At 44.4% G+C, this 27,082-nt stretch overlaps 1 protein-coding gene across 1 annotated transcript in view; it reads right to left on the bottom strand.

Moving 5' to 3' along the window:
* The window catches only part of LOC309552861 (uncharacterized protein), a gene marked incomplete at its 3' end in the record, with an annotated part of 214,407 nt that overhangs the window by 28,367 nt on the left and 158,958 nt on the right, over positions 1–27,082 (bottom strand). Inside the window, exon 8 of the mRNA XM_082253772.1 lies at positions 1,710–2,105. Within this exon, the coding sequence (XP_082109898.1) occupies positions 1,710–2,105 (396 nt within the window). The remainder of the gene's footprint in view (positions 1–1,709; positions 2,106–27,082) is intronic.

Genomic DNA, 27,082 nt, shown 5'->3' with positions numbered 1-27,082 from the left:
CGATATTAAGACAGCTTTTCTTAATGGTGATATTGAAGAAGAAATTTACATGTCACAGCCAGAAGGATATTTGAAAAAGGGACAAGAGCATCTTGTCTGCAAGTTGAATAAATCTCTTTATGGCCTTAAACAATCAGCTCAAGCATGGAACCTGAAGATTAATCAAGTTCTACTAAATGAAGAATTTACAAGAAGCAAAGCTGATCCGTGCCTATATGCTAAACAAGTAGACACTGAGTGGATGTATCTGCTAATTTATGTAGATGACCTGATCATTGCTCACAAAAACGACAATGAAATTGCAAAGTTAACAGGAGTACTCAACAAGCACTTTGAAACTAAAGACCTAGGTGAAGTGACATATTATCTTGGAATTGACATCCAGCGTGAGAAAGATGGAAGTTTCCTGTTGAATCAGAGTGCAAAAATTAAATCTATTCTTCAGCAATTCAACATTACAGAGGCGAAAGGAGCAAGCACACCTATGGATACAGTCTATCCAAAGTTAGAAGGAGAAGATGATCTTCTCACATCCAATGAACAATACAGACAAGCAGTGGGGGCACTTCTCTACATTGCAACCACTACACGTCCAGACATTGCAGCCAGCATGTCTCTTCTTTGCAGGCGAGTTGATAAACCACGTCAAAGAGACTGGAATGCGATCAAAAGAGTTATGAGATATCTGAAACAGACAAAAGACTTAAATTTGAAACTATCAGCAAGTGGTGGTTTAAACCTCGTGGGATATGTGGACTCCGATTGGGCAGGTGATCACAGCACATGCAAATCGACAAGTGGTTACTTATTAAAATTGGGAGACAGTCCTATATCATGGTCCAGCAAGAAACAGATGTCAGTGGCATTGTCCTCTACAGAAGCTAAATACATATCTGCAGCTTATGCCAGTCAAGAAGTTGTGTGGTTACAGCAATTACTCAAGGATCTTGGAGAAGCAACATCAGAACCTACCGTCTTATTTGAGGATAATCAGGCTTGCATTAAGCTTGCAACAAGTGAGAAAATTAATGGAAGAACCAAGCACATCGATGTCAGACATCATTACATTCATGACTTAGTTGATCAGAAAGTGATTGTACTTGTGTATTGTGAGTCGGAAAAAATGATTGCTGATGCTTTGACAAAGCCACTAGCTAGAACCAGATTTGTGGATCTTAGATCAGAAATGGGATTGATATAGATAGTAGTTGTTGAGTGGGGGTGTTAGCATACAAGGTTTGTATTTAATCAGCAACAACCACTGTATGTCATTGCTGTGTGCCTATTACATTGTATGACCACTAGATGGCAGTGTTACATTTGTGAGTTCATGTTTTGTCTATGCCTCAAAAGAGTAATAAAAAGAATTGTTCCTGCTCCGAAAGAAAAGCAGCGTTCAGTGAAACAACAGACTGTCTGCCTGTACTTTTTTTTAGCCCCAAAAAGGTTATATCTAACAGATACAGACAGAAGGGGGCTATGAGTCTGTCCTCGTCCTGCAGAATGATACAGACAGAAGGAAGCTATGAGTCTGTCCTCCTCCTGCAGGGTGATACAGACAGAAGGGGGCTATGAGTCTGTTCTCCTCCTGCAGGGTGATACAGGCAGAAAGGGCTATGAGTCTGTCCTCCTCCTACAGGGTAATACAGACAGAAGAGAGATATGTTCCTTGGGTAACATAAGAAATGTACTTATTTTACATATTGTACCTTTGAACCTTACATAGGTTCCATGTCGGTTCTGCCATGATTCTTTTAGATTCCCATTATAATAAAGGGAGATCCTACAGCAGAACATGGGTCCATCCATTTCCTTCATGTTCTGGATTCTGATTGTCACTGTTCTCTCCAGCTCTGGGTTTCCCTCCATACTGATCCGTCCTCTATAGGTTTCATGTGTCCAATTCTCAGTGTGATTGTAAATAAATCTATTATTTCCACATGTACCTCCTGTTGCTTGTCTCCAGTACACTCTCACCTCTGCTGGTTTATAATTCTTAGGATAGGAGAAGTAACAAGGGATGGTCACCGATCCCTTCTCTTCTACCATTATGGAGTCAGGTTGCTCTGTACAGTACGGCTCATCTTCATTACCGGAGACATCTCCTAAGGAGAAATCAATTATATTCATCATTTCTCTGTAATGTATTACTGTAACAATACTTCAAGAGAACCTTTCATTTTTAAAAACATTATTCCTTAAATATTTTAAATAATTTTAAAGTGCAAGAATCCGATTCCTGGCAAAAAATATACATTTTTCAAATGTATGCATAAAAAAAAAAATTGTTATGTAGGCTGTAGTCTGTGGGTCGGATGAACAGAATCCATCTCAGAATATCCTCTGTAAATCTTCTCTCTTTCTGTAAGAAGGTAATAATTGAGGTCAGACAGGGGAGGAGTGGGGAGGTTGATTAGCAGCTTAACCCTTTCATGATGAAGATAAAACAAATATTAATGATTGAACACAGTTTTGCAATTTAGACATGTGTTTGTAAATCTGTACATACAGTATCATCACAATAATTTAGGATATCCAGATGAAAAATACCATGTTTTTTTTTCAGGACAAATTGGGCTTTCATTTGGTGGTAAATGGTAATGGATATCTTCAGTTTATAATTATTATTATTATTATTAAAAAAAAAGTGGCACGGGGGCGTGGCGACCGCTGAGCGTGATGGATGCCTGAGTGAACGGCTCCTGCTCGTGTCCGGTTCTACCTCCATCTACGACCCTGCACAGCGTTCCTACCCGCATACCACACCCGGATCCTTTTGGAGGAACATCTGAGGCACATCGCAGAGATGACTAAAGCCCCGTACACACAATAAGAAATTTGGCCGGGAAATTTAGTCCGACGACCGAACTGCCGTTTTTCGGCTTGTTAGTATGATGCTTCCGACAACCGACTCCGACTTTTCGGCCGAAAAAATTCTGGTGTTCAGGCTATATAATTTTTGTCGTGCGTCAACACATGTCCGATTTTCGCCTCATTAGTACAGATTTCGACGGGGAAAAATCTTATGAGCAAGTCTAGGCATGCTCAGAGATGAAAGAACACATAGAAAGCAATCCAAAACATGACATCACTTCTGAAATAGAATTCTGTCGTATGGGAAAATTTGTGTGCAGTCTAGAGCACATTCCAACCAACAGACACGCACTCTGGACAAAAGACGGACGACCGGTCGGCGGAAATTCGTTGCATGTGTACGGGGCTTAAGAAGAAGGGGAATGCACCTACGGTCCGTAAACTATCTGATTTCTTCAGCCCGCAGGCGCATGGTCTCCGCCAAAATGGTGGCGGGGCCGGAACTCCACACCCGCCGCAGCGCCCTCTAGAGTCCGAATCGCGGACTGAAGATGCCACGGCGCCGACTCCCGCGGCGCACTTGCAGGGCATGACACCAACAAGGCCTGCACGATTCGCTGACTCTTCTCCCTCCACTCCCTCCACACAGAGTCCAGCTAAATCGCACCCCAGGTGGGAGGAAAGGCCGCAGAGCACCAGCATGACATCAACCCACCACTTGGGCCTACTCCCCACCGCCAGACCCATTTGCTAACATAGCTACCACGGGGCAACCCATTTCTGACACGACTCTAAAGGACATGTTATCCATGTTACATTCCTCCATGCAGGCCAACATTATGGCTTCCATATCCTATTGTCAGAAAGAACTGCACGGATTAGGTGACAGAGTCAATACAGTGGAGAATAGAATGGAGGAATTCACGGTCTCCTACAATACACTAGTAGACGCTCACTCGTCCCACCAGGAAGATCTGCACTGCATTCAAGCCAAACTAGCTGACCTGGAAGATAGGTCGAGACGTAACAACCTAAAGATCTGCGGTATACCGGAATTGGTTCAACCAAATCAACTACCAATCTTTGTCAAAGACCTGTTCCGCAAAGCTGTCCCAGACCTTACTAACGAAGATTTGACTATTGACCACATACATAGAATCCCCAAGCCTACGTTTCTCCCGCTGGAAATTCCCAGAGACGTATTAATAAGGGTGCATTTCTTCCAAGCGAAGGAAAAGATCCTGGACATGTTCAGGCACAAAGATCCCCTCCCTGAACAAGTGCAATCTCTCCAAATTTTGCCTGACTACTCTCAGTATACCCTCCAACTCAAAAGAAACCTAAATACCATCACAAAAGCCCAGCGCAATAACAAAATCATGTATAAATGGAAGTATCCCGCCATGTTGTGCATGACCCACTTGGGAACTACATCCCACATCACCACTAGAGATGTCCCGAACTGCTCGCCGGCAAACAGTTCCCGGCGAACTTCACATGTTCGGGTTCGCCTCTGCGGGCGAACATATGCGATGTTCGGTCCGCCCCCTATACTTCATCATTGAGGCAAACTTTGACCCTGTACCTCACATTCAGCAGGCACATTCCAGCCAATCAGCATACCCTCCCTTCCAGACCCTCCCACCTCCTATAAAAAAGCAAGGGCAGCATCCATCTTAGATTCATTCTAAAGCTGCAGTGTTAGTTAGAGCAGGGAAAGTGCTGCTGCTGAATTAATAGGGAAATTAGCTAGGCCAGTGTTCTGTGTCCACTCCTGCTGTAAGGACACAATCCTGACAGCACCCCAAAAAGCCCTTTTTAGGGCTGGTATATCAGTCTGCTTTTATTTATTTTTTTTCTATATATTTATCAGGCATTTTTGGAGGCAGGCATGACTTTTTTTGGATTAGTGTCGGGGGGGGGGGGGTTTAAAAAGTGTTCCTGTGAAGTTTCAGCTCTGTAGCATGTCCAGAACGAGAAAAGAAAGATCATATAGGTGTAAAAGGAGGGTCCCACCATCCCTGCACTACTAAAAAATTATCTTTTTTTCTGGTTCTGGACATGCTACAGAGCTGAAACTTCACAGGTACACTTTTTAGACCCCCCAGACACTAAATCACACAAAAAAAGTTCTTAAAAATTGACATTTTTGATAGAGAGCCAATTATTAAAAAAAAAAAAAAATTTAAAAATAAAGATGTCTTTAGATTTAGCGTCTGGGGGGGGTCTAAAAAGTGTACCTGTGAATTTTCAGCTCTGTAGCATGTCCAGAACCAGAAAAAAAGATCATATAGGTGTAAAAAGAGGGTTCCACCATCCCTGCTCTACTGAAAAATGATCTTTTTTTCTGGTTCTGGACATGCTACAGAGCTGAAACTTCACAGGTACGCCTTTTAGACCCCCCCAGACACTTAATCACACAAAAAAAGTTCTTAAAAATTGACATTTTTGATAGAGAGACAATTATTGAAAAAAAAAAAAAAATTAAAAAATAAAGATGTCTTTAGATTTAGCGTCTGGGGGGTCTAAAAAGTGTACCTGTGAATTTTCAGCTCTGTAGCATGTCCAGAACCAGAAAAAAAAGATCATATAGGTGTAAAAAGAGGGTTCCACCATCCCTGCTCTACTGAAAAATGATCTTTTTTTCTGGTTCTGGACATGCTACAGAGCTGAAACTTCACAGGTACACTTTTTAGACCACCCCAGACACTAATCCAAAAAAAGTCATGCCTGCCTCCAAAAATGCCCAATAAATGCCTGCAAGAAAAAACGCTGTAGAGAAGCCGTATTCCTGTTCTAATAAAAATTATAAGAAAAATGCTAATTTTTGGGGGGTTCTGGACATGCGACAGAGCTGAAACTTCACAGGTACACTTTTTAGACCCCCCAGACACTAAATCCAAAGAAAATTAATTTTTTTTTTTATTTTTAATTTTTTCAATAATTGGCTCTCTATCAAAAATTACAATTTTTAAGAACTTTTTTTGTGTGATTTAGTGTCTGGGGGGTCTAAAAAGTGTATCTGTGAAGTTTCAGCTCTGTAGCATGTCCAGAACCAGAAAAAAAGATCATTTTTCAGTAGAGCAGGGATGGTAGGACCCTCCTTTTACACCTATATGATCTTTTTTTTCTGGTTCTGGACATGCTACAGAGCTGAAACTTCACAGGTACACTTTTTAGACCCCCCAGACACTAAATCCAAATATATATATTTTTTTTTAATTTTTCCAATAATTGGCTCTCTATTAAAAATGACAATTTTTAAGAACGTTTTTTTGTGTGATTGATAGTCCCTGGGGCATGACCCAGAACCCTAGGTACTTTTTAGGGGCATTTATTGGGTTTTAGGTTCAAAATGGTGTCTTTTGATTACCGAAGTTCGGGTACCATTGATTTCAATGGGGTTCTGAAATCCGGGCCGAACTTTTGGGAGGTTCGGGTGTTCCGGTCGAACCAAACTTTTCAAAAGTTCGATCATCCCTAACTGTAACCCTAATACTGTGTATCAAATCCGAACCCTAACCCTATGTATATAACCCTAACCCTCTATATCTAACCCTAGCCCTAACCCTAACCTAACCCTCTAACCCTAACCCCCTAATGCTAACCCTAGGTATCTAACCCTAACCCTATGTATCTAACCCTAAGTATCTAACCCTAACCATAAACCCTAACCCCCAATCCTAGCCGTAGACAAGCCCTAACCCAAACCTCACCCAACCCTAACCCTAACCACTAACCCATAACCTTAACCCCTAATCCTAACCACTAACCCTAACCTTAACCCCAACCCTAACCCTAACTCTAACCCTAAACTATAAACCTAACCCTCTAACCCCAACCCTAACCCTCTAACTATAACCATAAACCTAACTGTAACACCCTAACCCTCTAACCCTAACCCTTACCCTAATCCTAGCACTCTAACCCTAACCCTAAGTATCTAACCCTATCCCTAACTCTAACCCTAACCCTAACTGTAAGTATCTAACCCTAACCCTAACCATAAGTATCTATCCCTAACCCTAAGCCCTAACCCTCTAACCATAACCCTAACCCTCGAACCATAGCCCTAACCCTTACCCTAAACCTAACCCTAATCCTAACGCTCTAACCCTAAGTATCTAACCTTAACCCTAACCCTCTAACCCTAACCCCCTAACCCTCTAACCCTAACCCTAGCCCTAAAAATAACCCTAACCCTCTAACCCTAACCCTAACCCTCTAAACCTAGCACTAAAAAAACCCTAACCCTAGCCAAAACCATAGCCCTAACCCTTTTATTTGGAAGGATTGGGAAACAGGGATTTCGGGCACAAGAGTTTTTTTTAAAAAATTATTATTTTATTCAACAAAAATAATTTAAAATCATAGAAAAATACAGGCAAATAATTGTGTATTGAGGACACAGTGAGACCAATAGATGGTCTATACTGTACAATATCTCAGTACATAAAACTTAAGGCAGTGATTTACATACAATTCAGAGTACAAGATTAGGGTTGAGCAGACACCTAGATGTCCGTGTTCGACGGGTTCGGCCGAACTTTAAAAAAAAGTCCGGGTCCGTGTCCCGGACTTTTACCGAACTTTTCCCGGACACCGAACCCCATTGAAGTCAATGGGGACCCGAACTTTAAGGCACTAAAATGGCTCTAAAACACCAAAGGAAAGGGCTAGAGTGCTGCAAATGGCAGCAAAACGTAATTAAGAGCATGGCAAGTGCTCTGCAAACAAATGTGGATAGGGAAATAACTTAAAACAACAAAAAAAAACAGAAAAATAAAACAATGTTCTTCTTCATCTCTGAAGGACGAGGCCCATATGGAGTAGGAGGGAGGTTGAGGTGGTGGTGGATGTGGCGGTGACATAGGCGTGCGCACAGGGTGTGCTGGGTGTGCCTGGGCACACCCTAATCACCTAGGGCACATAGCATTGCCAGTGAGGAGATGGGAAAGATCTCCCTGGGACCTGCTCTGCTCTATTTCTCCTTGCCTACAGGTACATGGCCCCGATACATTACTCTCCCTGCTGGCAAACACATGCATGTGTATTTCAACTTTGGGGTGCACACCTTAATGCAATAGGCTGCGCACACCTATGGGCGGTGTAGGTGGAAGCGGCGGTGGAGGAGGACCAGGGCCGGATTAACAGCATCATGGGCTTGGTGCTGAGGATTTTGAAGGGCCTTAAGGGCCGTGCCTTGCCATGCACCCAGAGGAGGAAGGGTGCAGCCATGCATGCCTAATTCAACATGGGATGCTGTCTCTGAAGCCCATAAACACATCCATGCATCGCCAACTGTCCCTCCTTGTCCGGCCTTCACGCTGTGTGGGGAGGTTCTGAGGGTGCTGCCTGGGGAAGCGAGCATAGAAGCCAGACTTCTGTGTTTACAAGTGACAGAAGAGCGGTAACAGTGAATATGGCCAACCCGGGGCCTATATAAAAGGTAGGGGCCTGGAGCTGCAGCTCCAATAGCCCCTACATTAATCTGGCCCTGAGGAGGAGGACGAGGTAGCCAACACTGCTTCTTTTCAAAAATTTTAAATGAGGGTACACCCCAAAAGAGTGAGAAAGAGCAAAAATGGAACAATGGGTGGGTAAGGTCGGTATCCATTGCTATTCTGCATAAGGTACGGAAAAGTCCCGTGGGATCCATGCCTGGTTCATTTTAATGAACGTGAGCTTGTCCACATTGTCTCTGGACAGGCGGCTGCGCTTGTCTGTTATAACGCCCCCAGCCGTGCTAAATACCCGTTCAGATAATACACTGGCTGCAGGGCACGCCAGCACCTCCAAGGCGTAAAGGGCAAGCTCAGGCCATGTGCCCAATTTGGAGACCCAGAAGTTGAAGGGGGCAGACCCGTCATTCACTACATGTAGGCGTGTGCACACATACTGCTCCACCATGTTGGTAAAATGCTGCCTCCTGCTAAGACGTTCCATCTGAGCTGCTGGTGCTGCTGTTTGTTGTGGCGTGCTGACAAAGCTTTTCCACATTTCGGCCATGCTAACCCTGCCTTCTGAGGTGCTGGCGGTGCCCTGGTTGCGTTGGCGACCTCCTCCTCCTCCTCCTCTGCCTTGTGCTTCCACTGTGGCCCCGCTGTCAGATGGGAATGCCAGCAGCATGGCGTCTACCAGCGTGCGCTTGTACTCGCGCATCTTGCGATCGCGCTCCAGTGAGTGAATTAAGGACGGTACGTTGTCCTTGTAACGGGGATCCAGCAGCGTGGCCACCCAGTAATCAGCACAAGTTAGAATGTGGGCAACTCGGCGGTCGTTGTGGAGACACTGCAGCATGTAATCGCTCATGTGTGCCAGGCTGCCCAGAGGCAACGAAAGGCTGTCCTCTGTGGGAGGTGTATCGTCCGTGTCCTCTGTATCCCCCCAGCCACGCACCAGTGATGGCCATGAGCTGGCCTGGGTGCCACCCTGCTGTGAACATGGTTCCATCTCCTCCTCCAGCTCCTCCTCCTCCTCATCCTCCTCATCCTCCAGAACTGTGCCCCTGCTGGACAATTGCGTCCCTGGCGTTTGCGTGTGCAGGAACCCACCCTCGGAGCCCCTTGCGAATGACTGCCCTGAAAGCCTTGGAAATGTTACCTCTTCATCCTCCTCCTCCTCCTCATCCTGTGCCACATCCTCTTCCATCATCGCCCGAATTGTTTTTTCAAGGAGGCATAGAAGTGGGATAGTTAAGCTGAGAACGGCGTCATTGCCACTGGCCATGTTGGTGGAGTACTCAAAACAGCGCAACAAGGCACACAGGTCTCGCATGGAGGCCCAGTTAAATTAAATAGCGGAATAGAAAATATGATCCAAAAAAAGTGTATGTATATCACACGTACACAACCACACTGGGCCCCAATTACTATTGTTTGTACCCCTAAAAGGCTAGATGAGGAGTAGGGGGAGTATGGAACAGGCAGCACCCTCAAACCTTCAGAAGTATGAGATGAACCCCAACAACTTGGAAAGGTGGATCTCTCTCACACGTACCAACACAGACTATCCCCCAATTTAACTGATCCCCAAAGGTTTTTGATTAAATAGCGGAATAGAAAATATGATCCAAAAAAAGTGTATGTATATCACACGTACACAACCACACTAGGCCCCAATTACTATTGTTTGTACCCCTAAAAGGCTAGATGAGGAGTAGGGGGGGTATGGAACAGGCAGCACCCTCAAACCTTCAGAAGTATGAGATGAACCCCAACAACTTGGAAAGGTGGATCTCTCTCACACGTACCAACACAGACTATCCCCCAATTTAACTGATCCCCAAAGGTTTTTGATTAAATAGCGGAATAGAAAATATGATCCAAAAAAAGTGTATGTATATCACACGTACACAACCACACTAGGCCCCAATTACTATTGTTTGTACCCCTAAAAGGCTAGGAGTAGGGGGGGTATGGAACAGGCAGCACCCTCAAACCTTCAGAAGTATGAGATGAACCCCAACAACTTGGAAAGGTGGATCTCTCTCACACGTACCAACACAGACTATCCCCCAATTTAACTGATCCCCAAAGGTTTTTGATTAAATAGCGGAATAGAAAATATGATCCAAAAAAAGTGTATGTATATCACACGTACACAACCACACTAGGCCCCAATTACTATTGTTTGTACCCCTAAAAGGCTAGATGAGGAGTAGGGGGGGTATGGAACAGGCAGCACCCTCAAACCTTGAGAAGTATGAGATGAACCCCAACAACTTGGAAAGGTGGATCTCTCTCACACGTACCAACACAGACTATCCCCCAATTTAACTGATCCCCAAAGGTTTTTGATTAAATAGCGGAATAGAAAATATGATCCAAAAAAAGTGTATGTATATCACACGTACACAACCACACTAGGCCCCAATGACTATTGTTTGTACCCCTAAAAGGCTAGATGAGGAGTAGGGGGGGGTATGGAACAGGCAGCACCCTCAAACCTTCAGAAGTATGAGATGAACCCCAACAACTTGGAAAGGTGGATCTCTCTCACACGTACCAACACAGACTATCCCCCAATTTAACTGATCCCCAAAGGTTTTTGATTAAATAGCGGAATAGAAAATATGATCCAAAAAAAGTGTATGTATATCACACGTACACAACCACACTAGGCCCCAATTACTATTGTTTGTACCCCTAAAAGGCTAGATGAGGAGTAGGGGGGGTATGGAACAGGCAGCACCCTCAAACCTTCAGAAGTATGAGATGAACCCCAACAACTTGGAAAGGTGGATCTCTCTCACACGTACCAACACAGACTATCCCCCAATTTAACTGATCCCCAAAGGTTTTTGATTAAATAGCGGAATAGAAAATATGATCCAAAAAAAGTGTATGTATATCACACGTACACAACCACACTAGGCCCCAATTACTATTGTTTGTACCCCTAAAAGGCTAGATGAGGAGTAGGGGGGGTATGGAACAGGCAGCACCCTCAAACCTTCAGAAGTATGAGATGAACCCCAACAACTTGGAAAGGTGGATCTCTCTCACACGTACCAACACAGACTATCCCCCAATTTAACTGATCCCCAAAGGTTTTTGATTAAATAGCGGAATAGAAAATATGATCCAAAAAAAGTGTATGTATATCACACGTACACAACCACACTAGGCCCCAATTACTATTGTTTGTACCCCTAAAAGGCTAGATGAGGAGTAGGGGGGGTATGGAACAGGCAGCACCCTCAAACCTTCAGAAGTATGAGATGAACCCCAACAACTTGGAAAGGTGGATCTCTCTCACACGTACCAACACAGACTATCCCCCAATTTAACTGATCCCCAAAGGTTTTTGATTAAATAGCGGAATAGAAAATATGATCCAAAAAAAGTGTATGTATATCACACGTACACAACCACACTGGGCCCCAATTACTATTGTTTGTACCCCTAAAAGGCTAGATGAGGAGTAGGGGGAGTATGGAACAGGCAGCACCCTCAAACCTTCAGAAGTATGAGATGAACCCCAACAACTTGGAAAGGTGGATCTCTCTCACACGTACCAACACAGACTATCCCCCAATTTAACTGATCCCCAAAGGTTTTTGATTAAATAGCGGAATAGAAAATATGATCCAAAAAAAGTGTATGTATATCACACGTACACAACCACACTAGGCCCCAATTACTATTGTTTGTACCCCTAAAAGGCTAGGAGTAGGGGGAGTATGGAACAGGCAGCACCCTCAAACCTTCAGAAGTATGAGATGAACCCCAACAACTTGGAAAGGTGGATCTCTCTCACACGTACCAACACAGACTATCCCCCAATTTAACTGATCCCCAAAGGTTTTTGATTAAATAGCGGAATAGAAAATATGATCCAAAAAAAGTGTATGTATATCACACGTACACAACCACACTAGGCCCCAATTACTATTGTTTGTACCCCTAAAAGGCTAGGAGTAGGGGGAGTATGGAACAGGCAGCACCCTCAAACCTTCAGAAGTATGAGATGAACCCCAACAACTTGGAAAGGTGGATCTCTCTCACACGTACCAACACAGACTATCCCCCAATTTAACTGATCCCCAAAGGTTTTTGATTAAATAGCGGAATAGAAAATATGATCCAAAAAAAGTGTATGTATATCACACGTACACAACCACACTAGGCCCCAATTACTATTGTTTGTACCCCTAAAAGGCTAGGAGTAGGGGGAGTATGGAACAGGCAGCACCCTCAAACCTTCAGAAGTATGAGATGAACCCCAACAACTTGGAAAGGTGGATCTCTCTCACACGTACCAACACAGACTATCCCCCAATTTAACTGATCCCCAAAGGTTTTTGATTAAATAGCGGAATAGAAAATATGATCCAAAAAAAGTGTATGTATATCACACGTACACAACCACACTAGGCCCCAATTACTATTGTTTGTACCCCTAAAAGGCTAGGAGTAGGGGGAGTATGGAACAGGCAGCACCCTCAAACCTTCAGAAGTATGAGATGAACCCCAACAACTTGGAAAGGTGGATCTCTCTCACACGTACCAACACAGACTATCCCCCAATTTAACTGATCCCCAAAGGTTTTTGATTAAATAGCGGAATAGAAAATATGATCCAAAAAAAGTGTATGTATATCACACGTACACAACCACACTAGGCCCCAATTACTATTGTTTGTACCCCTAAAAGGCTAGATGAGGAGTAGGGGGAGTATGGAACAGGCAGCACCCTCAAATCTTCAGAAGTATGAGATTGTGTTCACTGTACCCCACAAAGATTGAGTTCACTGCACCCCACAATGATTGTGTTCACTGCACCCCACAAAGATTGTGTTCACTGCACCTCACAAAGATTGTGTTCACTGTACCCCCCAAAGATTGTGTTCACTGCACCCCACAAAGATTCTGTTCACTGTACCCCACAAAGATTGTGTTCACTGCACCCTAAAAGGATGTTGTTCACTGCACCCCACAAAGATTGTGTTCACTGCACCCTAAAAGGATGTTGTTCACTGCACCCCAAAAAGATTGTGTTCACTGTACCCCCCCCAAAGATTGTGTTCACTGCACCCCACAAAGATTGTGTTCACTGCACCCCAAAAAGATTGTGTTCACTGTACCCCCCAAAGATTGTGTTCACTGCACCCCAAAAAGATTGTGTTCACTGTACCCCCCAAAGATTGTGTTCACTGCACCCCACAAAGATTCTGTTCACTGTACCCCACAAAGATTGTGTTCACTGCACCCCAAAAAGATTGTGTTCACTGTACCCCCCCAAAGATTGTGTTCACTGCACCCCACAAAGATTCTGTTCACTGCACCCCACAAAGGATTTTGTTCACTGCACCCCAAAAAGATTGTGTTCACTGCACCCCAAAAAGGATTTTGATCACTGCACCCCAAAAAGGATGTTGTTCACTGCACCCCAAAAATGATTTTGTTCACTCCACCCCAAAAAGATTGTGTTCACTGCACCCCACAAAGATTGTGTTCACTGCACCCCAAAAAGATTGTGTTCACTGTACCCCCCAAAGATTGTGTTCACTGCACCCCACAAAGATTCTGTTCACTGTACCCCACAAAGATTGTGTTCACTGCACCCCAAAAAGGATGTTGTTCACTGCACCCCAAAAAGGATGTTGTTCACTCCACCCCAAAAAGATTGTGTTCACTGCACCCCACAAAGATTGTGTTCACTGCACCCCAAAAAGATTGTGTTCACTGCACCCCAAAAATGATTTTGTTCACTGCACCCCAAAAAGGATTTTGTTCACTGCACCCCAAAAAGGATGTTGTTCACTCCACCCCAAAAAGATTGTGTTCACTGCACCCCAAAAAGATTGTGTTCACTGCACCCCACAAAGGATTTTGTTCACTGCACCCCAAAAAGATTGTGTTCACTGCACCCCAAAAAGGATGTTGTTCACTGCACCCCAAAAAGGATTTTGTTCACTGCACCCCAAAAAGATTGTGTTCACTGCACCCCACAAAGGATTTTGTTCACTGCACCCCACAAAGATTGTGTTCACTGCACACCAAAAAGGATTGTGTTCACTGCACCCCAAAAAGATTTTGTTCACTGCACCCCAAAAAGATTGTGTTCACTGCAGCCCAAAAAGATTGTGTTCACTGCAGCCCAAAAAGATTGTGTTCACTGCAGCCCAAAAAGATTGTGTTCACTGCAGCTCACACACAGAAAAATGGATGTGGATCACTGACACCTGCCTATCTCCAATCCCACACCACACAGCAATATCGATTGTAGTTTGTAGAACACAGTTTCCCTAAAATTCAGCAGACTCTGTCCCTAACAGGATTGAGAAGAGATCGTAGATCAGGATTGAGTGCAGATTCACCCCACCCCCCACACAGCAATATCGATTGTAGTTTGTAGAAGACACTGAACCTATAATTCAGCAGACTCTATCCCTAAAATGCCTACAACTCGCCCTGCCTAAACACTCCGACCTGTCCCTCAATTCTATCCGGACACAAATGGTTTTTTCCTGCCTATCTTTCCCTAATCAGCAGCCAGCACATTGATGTGTGCTCTGTCCCTTAGCTAAGCAGCAGAATGACGCTGCTGCGGCGGCTGCCTCGAACTTATAAAGACTTGGTCACATGCTTCAGACGGCCAATCACAGCTACTAAGACATTTGCAGGCATGGCTGGGATGGCTTAAGGCACACCAGTTAAACGATTGTTGATTGGCTGTTGAAAGCCCGCCATGAAAAGAGCGCCAAAGCATGCAAAACCCGGAAATAAAACGACCGAACACGGATTTTTACCCGAACATACAGTAAAGTGTCCGTGTCCGTGTTCGGGTAAAAAAAATCCAATTATTCGGTACGAACACGAATAATACAGTCCGTGTTCGCTCAACACTATACAAGATCATTAGTAGTCATATAATTCTTGAAACCGTTTACTCGATATCAGAAGAGAACCGCCGGCGGACACCCAAACAATAAGGTGCCGGTCAGCGGGGTCAACTGAGAGTATAGATTAACTTTCACCATATAATATATGACCTTTGCTCAACATGTTTCGCTTTCTTAGGCAAAAAGCTTCGTCTGGAGCATATCATTTCTTTTGTCTGTGTGAAAAATAACAGTGTTTAGATATTACATATCATTTTTTTCATTTGTTGCATACAATCACATTACACATCTGAATGAGTCCTTATACTTTTACTATATATCAACACAATATAACATTGAGTCTTAGATTGCATTCAGAAACCAAAGGGGTTTAGGAGAAACAATGGAGGCTGCCAATAGCGAGTATATGTGGGGATCCATGCCGTAATTATAGTGTTAGCATGCTATATCATGTTTGCACATCTGGTATACGGAAGAAAGATATACATACCTGTACATATAGTAATCAGGCACATATCTCAATTTTCATAAGAAATTCTTTAACGAGGAGGACTGTGCGTTTTGGGAAGCTCAAAGATAGGCACTTATATAGTGACATAGTAGTGGGGGTGATCACTCCATGTCTATTATCTGAATGGGTAAGAGCAAGAAAACAATGTTTCTCAGAATAGTTTGCATTTATATTCTATGATATCACTTTAAGAGGAAGCCAGTGAGAGTGCTGAACCAATAAACTCAAGTATTCCAAAGTGATAGAATAAGTGTGCCACATGCATGTTATGAGAGTATATAAGCACCCATAGAGCCCATAGGTTATCTGCCTCAAAGGGGCTAAAGAATAGACACATAATTACTCAGGACAATAAGGATAGGCAATTATCATACGATTCTAGCCGGATGTACACCGACATATAGAGTTCACCCATGCACCAATGGGTCACCCATAGAGTAGAATGCATATCATGTGTATTGATTTATTTTTATATACATATATAAATATATGTATGCAATCAATTTAGTACCCAGCCCACCTCCCTCCATAGTAGTGGGAGAGTGACCTGAGTTACATATACGCAGACAATTGCCTCATAGAGTCCACATAGAGTTCATACATGAAATGCTTGAAACAAGCATAGGAAATAGAGATAGAGGTAGATAGATAAGGTACCACCAAACATAGTAGATCCCTATATAGTAAAAGAATCCCAAACATAAACAAACACCTTAAAACGGCTCACCAAACCTGGAAAGGGCGAGGGCTTAATGTAGGGAGCATGTCTCCTATGCTTGTATATAGGCTGTTAGGCAGAGTAAAGTTGGAATAAAGTCACGGGTATCAAAGAGTATAATGCTAAAACATTATTGCTAGCCATGTATAGCTTACCCCTTGCCACGCTGTTCCCAGCTTCCGCACAGTCCCCACCGGATGGGGAACCTCCGCCATACTAGGGCCTGTAACTGGCGCCCTTAAATGGCGTGAATCCCGGGCGGTTCGTCAAAGACGTCACCGCCCCGGCCACTCCCACCGGACATCGCTCGAGAGCAAACGCGGGGACACCCCGACGAAGCTCTCGGCTCTGTCACAAGTGTGAGCAGGTCACACAGAGGCAGGAATTGCCTCCGTAGTCCGCTCTGGTGCCACAGGAAGTTCCGCCTGGAGGGGGCGGAGCCGTACTGCGGCCTATCCGGCCGCACATATCTCGCTGATGAGGCCGAACCTCCATGCTTACCCACACTGCCCCCACAGGATCGGTCCGCAATTACATGAAGAATCTAATTGCCTGAAATAAAAAACAAAAATACAAAACAAAACAATAATTATATAAATTTAAAAAAAAAAACATGTATAAAGACATATTTCACTGTGGTACAAAAATATTCCTGATGAACCAGGAGATATATATCAGTAATGTATTTATTATTCAAAAAATATTGTAACCATGTTTGTTTTTTTACAACATAGACCACTAGTAAGGGCATTCAATAGTAATAGCCCTAATGGAAGAATGGGGGCTGGACTGCCCCCTACTAGAAACACTTCCATACTTTTAACTCCCAACATTGCATTTTTCGACTGATCATAAATCCTCGAGATCACAATATTGATGAGAGAGGGATTATAACATACAAGACTATTTATTGTACGTAAGGAGGAGAAGAGAGATACATGTGCCGAAAACTCTCATTAGTGTGGAGAGGTATCAGAATAGGTGGATATACAGGGGGAGGATGATCACGCCAAAACCAAGTAGACACCCGGACCCATATATCCCACAAAGGGCCATTATCGTAACCAGAACATGCCGCTCAAGATCTTTTAGATCTATTAGCACTAAGTAAGTGAAAGGCCTTCATAGAAAGGGTTTGTACGATTGGGTTTCGTTCAAACCAGGTCTATATGTGGCACTGAGACGCTCTATCCAGAGAGTCTCTCTCTGGAGAATTTTTTTGTCTATTTTTGACTATTACTTACTACCACATGTGGTGCGGTTACCGTCATACGTCAAGGACACACTCGAGTTTTTGAAAATGATTGAAGATATGGTGGTTCCTCCCGACGCCCTGCTCGTGACTCTGGATGTGGAGGCATTATACTCCAGTATCCCTCACGAGCAGGGCGTCGGGACTATACGCACCTTCTTATATGAGCAAGATCATCACACCTGGCCATTTTGTGATTTCATATTAGAACTTTTATTGTTTATTTTGAAACATAATTGGTTTACTTTTAACGGGTCCCACTACCTCCAGGTACAGGGCGTGGCCATGGGCACTTGCTGTGCCCCGGCCTACGCCAACCTGTACCTGGGGGGGTGGGAGCGACAAATCACATCAGACGAAAGTCTATCTCATTTCTTTTCATTTGTGGCAATTTGGTTTCGTTATATAGACGACATTTTTGTTGTCTGGACAGGTCCAAAGTCAGTGTTAGATGAGTTCATTGCTCAATTAAATATAAACGGCTTCAATTTGAAGTTAACATCTACCATCAGCGACTCAAGTGTTAATTTCCTTGACTTAACGGTGCTCAAACATGTGGATGGACACCTGACGACTAACCTATATAGAAAGGAGACGTCAGGAAACGTAATATTACACGCGTCAAGCGCCCATCCAGGGGCGCTCATACGTAGTATTCCATATGCCCAATACATACGCCTACGGCGTAATTGTACATCTGACAGCGATTTTAAAACACAGGCTAATCTCCTACGAGAACGCCTAATAGCTCGTGGATACAGTAAACGTTTGTTGAGAGCAGCTTTTAACAAAGCGTTTTCTCAAAATAGAAACAGCCTCATCTTTAGAGCCAAACCTTCAAGCACACAACCGACAGTTAAACTTATAACCAAATACTCCTCTCATGAGAAAGTACTGAGAGGTATCCTTGAACGAAACTGGCATCTCCTTCGTGATGACCCGGTTATAAACAAATATGTGGGCAAACACCCTCAAATTGTATTTAGGAGAACAAGATCTTTAAGAGATCAACTAACAACAAGCCACTATCAACCCACTAGGAATAAAATAACTACATGCAGGGGCACTTATAAATGTCGCAAATGCGCCCTCTGTCCTTGGATAGAGGAGAATACTCAATATACCCTACCTAATGGTGAAATATTTGTTCCTAAATTTCGGGCTGACTGTAGTACCCGTGGAGTGGTATACATGATGCATTGCGCCTGTGGCATGTTCTATATAGGTAAAACTATAAGAGAGCTTCGCCAGAGGATAAATGACCATGTATACGTATCAGCAGGAGGAAGGATGGTCACGCCCGTGAGCAGACACCTTGACCTGTACCACAGGTTCAACCCCAAAAAGGCAAGATTTTATGTGCTTGAGGTTATCCCTCAGGATCCCCGAGGTGGCAACTGGGACAAAAAAATTCTCCAGAGAGAGACTCTCTGGATAGAGCATCTCAGTGCCACATATAGACCTGGTTTGAACGAAACCCAATCGTACAAACCCTTTCTATGAAGGCCTTTCACTTACTTAGTGCTAATAGATCTAAAAGATCTTGAGCGGCATGTTCTGGTTACGATAATGGCCCTTTGTGGGATATATGGGTCCGGGTGTCTGCTTGGTTTTGGCGTGATCATCCTCCCCCTGTATATCCACCTATTCTGATACCTCTCCACACTAATGAGAGTTTTCGGCACATGTATCTCTCTTCTCCTCCTTACGTACAATAAATAGTCTTGTATGTTATAATCCCTCTCTCATCAATATTGTGATCTCGAGGATTTATGATCAGTCGAAAAATGCAATGTTGGGAGTTAAAAGTATGGAAGTGTTTCTAGTAGGGGGCAGTCCAGCCCCCATTCTTCCATTAGGGCTATTACTATTGAATGCCCTTACTAGTGGTCTATGTTGTAAAAAAACAAACATGGTTACAATATTTTTTGAATAATAAATACATTACTGATATATATCTCCTGGTTCATCAGGAATATTTTTGTACCACAGTGAAATATGTCTTTATACATGTTTTTTTTTTTTTTTAATTTATATAATTATTGTTTTGTTTTGTGTTTTTGTTTTTTATTTCAGGCAATTAGATTCTTCATGTAATTGCGGACCGATCCTGTGGGGGCAGTGTGGGTAAGCATGGAGGTTCGGCCTCATCAGCGAGATATGTGCGGCCGGATAGGCCGCAGTACGGCTCCGCCCCCTCCGGGCGGAACTTCCTGTGGCACCAGAGCGGACTACGGAGGCAATTCCTGCCTCTGTGTGACCTGCTCACACTTGTGACAGAGCCGAGAGCTTCGTCGGGGTGTCCCCGCGTTTGCTCTCGAGCGATGTCCGGTGGGAGTGGCCGGGGCGGTGACGTCTTTGACGAACCGCCCGGGATCCACGCCATTTAAGGGCGCCAGTTACAGGCCCTAGTATGGCGGAGGTTCCCCATCTGGTGGGTACTGTGCGGAAGCTGGGAACAGCGTGGCAAGGGGTAAGCTATACATGGCTAGCAATAATGTTTTAGCATTATACTCTTTGATACCCGTGACTTTATTCCAACTTTACTCTGCCTAACAGCCTATATACAAGCATAGGAGACATGCTCCCTACATTAAGCCCTCGCCCTTTCCAGGTTTGGTGAGCTTTAAGGTGTTTGTTTATGTTTGGGATTCTTTTACTATATAGGGATCTACTATGTTTGGTGGTACCTTATCTATCTACCTCTATCTCTATTTCCTATGCTTGTTTCAAGCATTTCATGTATGAACTCTATGTGGACTCTATGAGGCAATTGTCTGCGTATATGTAACTCAGGTCACTCTCCCACTACTATGGAGGGAGGTGGGCTGGGTACTAAATTGATTGCATACATATATTTATATATGTATATAAAAATAAATCAATACACATGATATGCATTCTACTCTATGGGTGACCCATTGGTGCATGGGCGAACTCTATATGTCGGTGTACATCCGGCTAGAATCGTATGATAATTGCCTATCCTTATTGTCCTGAGTAATTATGTGTCTATTCTTTAGCCCCTTTGAGGCAGATAACCTATGGGCTCTATGGGTGCTTATATACTCTCATAACATGCATGTGGCACACTTATTCTATCACTTTGGAATACTTGAGTTTATGGGTTCAGCACTCTCACGGGCTTCCTCTTAAAGTGATATCATAGAATATAAATGCAAACTATTCTGAGAAACATTGTTTTCTTGCTCTTACCCATTCAGATAATAGACATGGAGTGATCACCCCCACTACTATGTCACTATATAAGTGCCTATCTTTGAGCTTCCCAAAACGCACAGTCCTCCTCGTTAAAGAATTTCTTATGAAAATTGAGATATGTGCCTGATTACTATATGTACAGGTATGTATATCTTTCTTCCGTATACCAGATGTGCAAACATGATATAGCATGCTAACACTATAATTACGGCATGGATCCCCACATATACTCGCTATTGGCAGCCTCCATTGTTTCTCCTAAACCCCTTTGGTTTCTGAATGCAATCTAAGACTCAATGTTATATTGTGTTGATATATAGTAAAAGTATAAGGACTCATTCAGATGTGTAATGTGATTGTATGCAACAAATGAAAAAAATGATATGTAACTGTAACTACAATACACTGGAAACGATGTAACATATATATGTAATTTATCTAAACACTGTTATTTTTCACACAGACAAAAGAAATGATATGCTCCAGACGAAGCTTTTTGCCTAAGAAAGCGAAACATGTTGAGCAAAGGTCATATATTATATGGTGAAAGTTAATCTATACTCTCAGTTGACCCCGCTGACCGGCACCTTATTGTTTGGGTGTCCGCCGGCGGTTCTCTTCTGATATCGAGTAAACGGTTTCAAGAATTATATGACTACTAATGATCTTGTACTCTGAATTGTATGTAAATCACTGCCTTAAGTTTTATGTACTGAGATATTGTACAGTATAGACCATCTATTGGTCTCACTGTGTCCTCAATACACAATTATTTGCCTGTATTTTTCTATGATTTTAAATTATTTTTGTTGAATAAAATAATAATTTTTTTAAAAAAACTCTTGTGCCCGAAATCCCTGTTTCCCAATCCTTCCAAATAAATTAGTCAATTGAGGATAGGGGCACACCCTAAAGTGGATACTTCATGGCCCAGATGGCTGCTGTCTGTGGACACATGACCTGTAAAATAGCCCTAACCCTAATGCTAATCCTAACTCTAACCCTAGCTCTAGGCCTGACCCTAACCCTAACGCTAACCCTAAGCCATAACCCTAACACTAACCCTAACCCTAACCCTAACCCTTAACCCTTAACCCTAACGTTTAACCCAAACCCTAAACTCTAACCCTAACCCCAAACCCTATCCAACCTTAAAACCCTAACCCTCTAACCCTAAGCACTAAAAATAACCCTAACCCTAGCCCTAACCCTAACCCTAGCCCTAACCCTAATTCTAACCCTAACTCTAACCCTAGCCCTAGGTCTGACCTTAACCTAAATGTTAAACCCTAAGCCATAACCCTAACCCTAACCCTTAAAGCTCAGTTCCTGTCCCATTTTGGTCGGTTCTGGTCTGTTTGCGTTTGTTTGCGGTGCGTTAAACGGGGAGTTGGGTCTGTCAGAGTTTGGTCTGTCACTGTGAAGCGGGCGTAACCCTTACACTACCTGATTAATACAACATCATACCTGATCGTATACACACACTGGATGTTTTAAAGCACGTTATTCCAAACAATTTAGGAATGTTAGGGGATTTATGCCCTTTATGGATTAAAACCCGACTCTGCGTCAACTACGTAATTTTCCATGCATGCCACAGTCCAGGTGTTAGTCCCTGTGACGAGACCCTTGCTCGCTCTGTCCGCTCTCCCGACACTCCTCTGTTTCTAGTGAGTCAGCCTGCAGATCGCAACGTCTGAAGGTTCGGTCAACCAAGGATCCGGGATCCGAACTACAGCTATGTGCCGTTCGGAATGCATTAGAACATACACCAGGCAAGGCTGTATGTAAGTTCAAACAGGAAGACCATTTATTGGAAGAACACAGCACACTTTTGTACAGAATTTGGAACATCCCGCCCCCAACAACCGCCCTCCCATTGGTCAATTGCAAAGTACCTGCAGTTCCCATTCAGGTCCTCTTTAGCCATGCAAATGAGGAATTGAAAATGAGTCAGCAGTGATTGGTCAGATAGCTTGACCAGAAGGACTGCCATGCAAATGAGGACTTGAAAATGAGTCAACATGGATTGGTCAGATAGCTTGACCAGAAGGACTGCCATTTGCAAGGAGACAGAAGCCCCAGGGGGGCAATCAATGTACACAATAGTCAGACACAGAACAATGGTTCCCTAATGAGCCCTCAATACACATTACTCTGAGTGTCAATACATCCCTTAGCAGACAGCAGGTGAGGTCATTAGCACACCTGACAATAGGTGAATGGAAAGCCACCTCAGACCAAAAGCAACATTGTTTAGACAGCCCGTCTCCACATTGAACTTCCTGGAATGACCATATTAGGAGTTGGACTTCCTGCTCAGAGACCTTATGGCAAAGGGAACAAATGACCTTGCTGACAAATATGAAGCAATTCAACCCATCACCCATCTGTCCTTAAATTCCAGTGATGGTGAACACCATTTGTAGTAGTCCAAGCCATTTTTCAGTGTTCACCACCCTCCTGGCATCCATAACAGATGCAGGGTGACTTAAACATAAGAGAGCCCCATAAGGCTGGGCATGGTGCCCCCCAACCTCTCTAAAGGAATTTGGGGTCCACAACCCCCATGCCCAAAGTGACTCCCGTCACATTTCTCCCCTTTCGGCAGGAGACTAACACAGAAGGAGACCCTAAACGGGTTTACTTCGAAGTTAGTCCATAGTTCCAGTCCTCCCATGTCTGCACCCACAAAGTACCCCAAACAAATTGTCCAGGACAGAATGTCACTCACCCAGTCAACCTCTGTCACTCTTGTAGAACATCCCCTCCATGGGGAAGAAGCATGAACTGGCCCTTCTCCCAGGATTCTTTTCAGCTGCTGGAGAGAGGACAGGGTGGCTGGGCTCACTTCCTCATGCTGTTGGGGATCTGGGCCGACTGCCCAGCATCCCTGGGGTAAACAAGTGGAGATTGTAGTATCATCCACCTTCTCAGGAAATCCATCCTTTGTAAGTTGAGGGCAGAGGCCAGCAGCGCTCTGCTCTGTTGCCAGCCCTTCCGCTGGGTTGGGGTTGGCGAATACTACCCCCAGGACCTGGTTGGGGGTCTGCTGTAGAGAGGAGGGATCGCCTACCTCCTCCTCCTGGTATTCCTGCGGGGCAGGTTGGGGATCTGGACCGGCCGTCCAGCATCCCTGTAGGTCTGGTGCAGAGACCGCGGTCCCATCTGTACCATTGGGGTCAGGGCTGTTGTCTCCCTGTGGTTGGGGAGAAGGATTAGTTCTCTCCTCTCCCTGTAAGGTACACTGCTGCTTGGAAGGAAAGACGACACCTTCGGCTCCCTGTAAATCCTGCTGTAGCTGAGGACCTGCTCCAGTTCCCACTCCATTCTGACCAGATTAATCAGGTCTGACCCCAGGTCATTCGCTTTGGGGAGACCCAGTAGGGCCTCCCTGGTGTCCTGGATTTCCCAGCGCCGAAACTCTGCTGGACATCCAAAGTCCCTCTCCTCAAAGGCCTTCCACAGCAAGCCCGGGCCACTATAGTCCTCACCTTCCGGCATATTGTCATCAGCCATCCAGTGGTTGTAGCTGGTGGCGTACCACTTTAGTGCCCGGTAAGCTTCATCCAGCCACATCTCCTTTCGAGTGAAATCTCTCCAGTCCAGTATGGCTTCCTCTGATCCAGGCCCATCCTGTTGGACCAAGTGTTGCTGCAACCTCCAGAGAAACGCCTCCTCATATGGGGACGCTGCATCTTCAGGCGTTTTCTCTGATTGCCGTATTTCTGCCATTCTCTGCTCATGTTGCCGCTCTCGTTCCCTCTCTCGCCATTCTCGTTCTTTCTCTTGTCGCTCTAGTTCTCTCTCTTGTCTCTCTAGTTCTTTCTCTTGTCGCTCATCCTGCAGCTGGATGTCTCTAATGGCATTCTGTATGGCGGTCTCTGATGGGTTAGCACCATATAATGCCAACCGCTCTCGAACTCGTTGCTGAAACAAGTCTTCAACTGACCGGGGTCCTGCATCACCACCCCTCTGATCCATCTCGGCTAGCTCACTGATCAGGGGGCCTTGTTCTTTGTCCCACCGGTCCCTCTGCGGCTCTCAAGTAAGTCTTTCAGCGTGGCTCTCCTGCATGCTGCATAGCTGGTCATTGACTGTGGTGGTTTGGAGTGTCCCGGTAACTGGAGAGCAAATCCCACCGCTGCCACCAATGTAACGAGACCCTTGCTCGCTCTGTCCGCTCTCCCGTCACTCTTCTGTTTCTAGTGAGTCAGCCTGCAGATCGCAACGTCTGAAGGTTCGGTCAACCAAGGATCCGGGATCCGAACTACAGCTATGTGCCATTCGGAATGCATTAGAACATACACCAGGCAAGGCTGTATGTAAGTTCAAACAGGAAGACCATTTATTGGAAGAACACAGCACACTTTTATACAGAATTTGGAACATCCCGCCCCCAACAACCGCCCTCCCATTGGTCAATTGCAAAGTACCTGCAGTTCCCATTCAGGTCCTCTTTAGCCATGCAAATGAGGAATTGAAAATGAGTCAGCAGTGATTGGTCAGATAGCTTGACCAGAAGGACTGCCATGCAAATGAGGACTTGAAAATGAGTCAACAGGGATTGGTCAGATAGCTTGACCAGAAGGACTGCCATTTGCAAGGAGACAGAAGCCCCAGGGGGGCAATCAATGTACACAATAGTCAGACACAGAACAATGGTTCCCTAATGAGCCCTCAATACACATTACTCTGAGTGTCAATACATCCCTTAGCAGACAGCAGGTGAGGTCATTAGCACACCTGACAATAGGTGAATGGAAAGCCACCTCAGACCAAAAGCAACATTGTTTAGACAGCCCGTCTCCACATTGAACTTCCTGGAATGACCATATTAGGAGTTGGACTTCCTGCTCAGAGACCTCATGGCAAAGGGAACAAATTACCTTGCTGACAAATATGAAGCAATTCAACCCATCACCCATCTGTCCTTAAATTCCAGTGATGGTGAACACCATTTGTAGTAGTCCAAACCATTTTTCAGTGTTCACCACCCTCCTGGTCACCCTGCATCCATAACAGATGCAGGGTGACTTAAACATAAGAGAGCCCCATAAGGCTGGGCATGGTGCCCCCCAACCTCTCTAAAGGAATTTGGGGTCCACAACCCCCATGCCCAAAGTGACTCCCATCACAGTCCCCTTGAAACAACTTTTCCATCACTATTGTGGCCAGAAAGAGTCCCTGTGGATTTTAAAATTCGCCTGCCTATTGAAGTCTATGGCGGTTCGCCCGGTTCGCCGGTTCGCGAACATTTGCGGAGGTTTCGCGTTCGCCGTTCGCGAACGCCAAATTTTAGGTTCGCAACATCAGTAATCACCACTATGGACCAAGGCATCCACCTTCTCCGACAGTGACACATCCTTCCCGACACCTCGGATCAACACCCTGGCCACACTGATCCACAACGTATACAGTCCGAATGGCAAGTTGCTTCCAGGCCTTCCAGATCCTCTCAACGCCACAAATAGTGACCGCTGTACGATCCTGAATCGGTCACACTTGTCCTCCCATTTTGACCTATAGAAGGTCTTCTTCAGGGAGACTGTGAAATCTAAAAAAACATATCAATATTTACAATATGTTTGCATAACAGGTCAGTGATACTCATACAGCTGTACAGTGAATTTTACCATGAAGGCAAGATCAGCTGGAACCCAAGGAGCAAATTAAGTGGTTAAGACATCCTCTAAAACCAAAAGGCATAGTCCTTCCTGCCACAGAGGGCAGGACAAGCGTAGAGGTCTGCAGGGGGTCACCAAAAATGTAACTGCCAAAGGGGGGGGGGGCTCAAAACACCTGATAGGGGAATCAAAAAAGTCATAGTATAACTTATTGCACAATATATATGCACAATGGCGAATTGTGAATTAGTAGGCTGCAACATATTGAGAGAGCAGGGCAGCAGACAGAGCCAGATAGACCAAAGGGGAGATAAAGATAAGAAGGCCACTTGATGTGAAAAAAGCAAGCAGGAAAAGAGCAGGAAAAGTTACAGCAAAAGAGGGGAAGAGAAACAAACAATTATGGGTAGAGACGCAAAGAATGAATGAGGATGACAACATGAATAGACATGGGGTTTTTGTAGCAGGCGTTTTTTTGGGCATTTTTTGGGCGTCTTTGGAGACAGGCATGACATCTGAACTTCTGTATAGGGGTATATATACACACACACTTATATTTATTTATACACATACACACATATAGGTGTGG

Source organism: Pelophylax lessonae (assembly GCF_965119305.1).
Source record: "Pelophylax lessonae genome assembly, chromosome: 4".
Taxonomy (NCBI): Eukaryota; Metazoa; Chordata; class Amphibia; order Anura; family Ranidae; genus Pelophylax; species Pelophylax lessonae.
The sequence above is the reverse complement of the archived record's forward strand: the minus strand, read 5'-3'. Positions and strand labels throughout refer to the sequence as shown.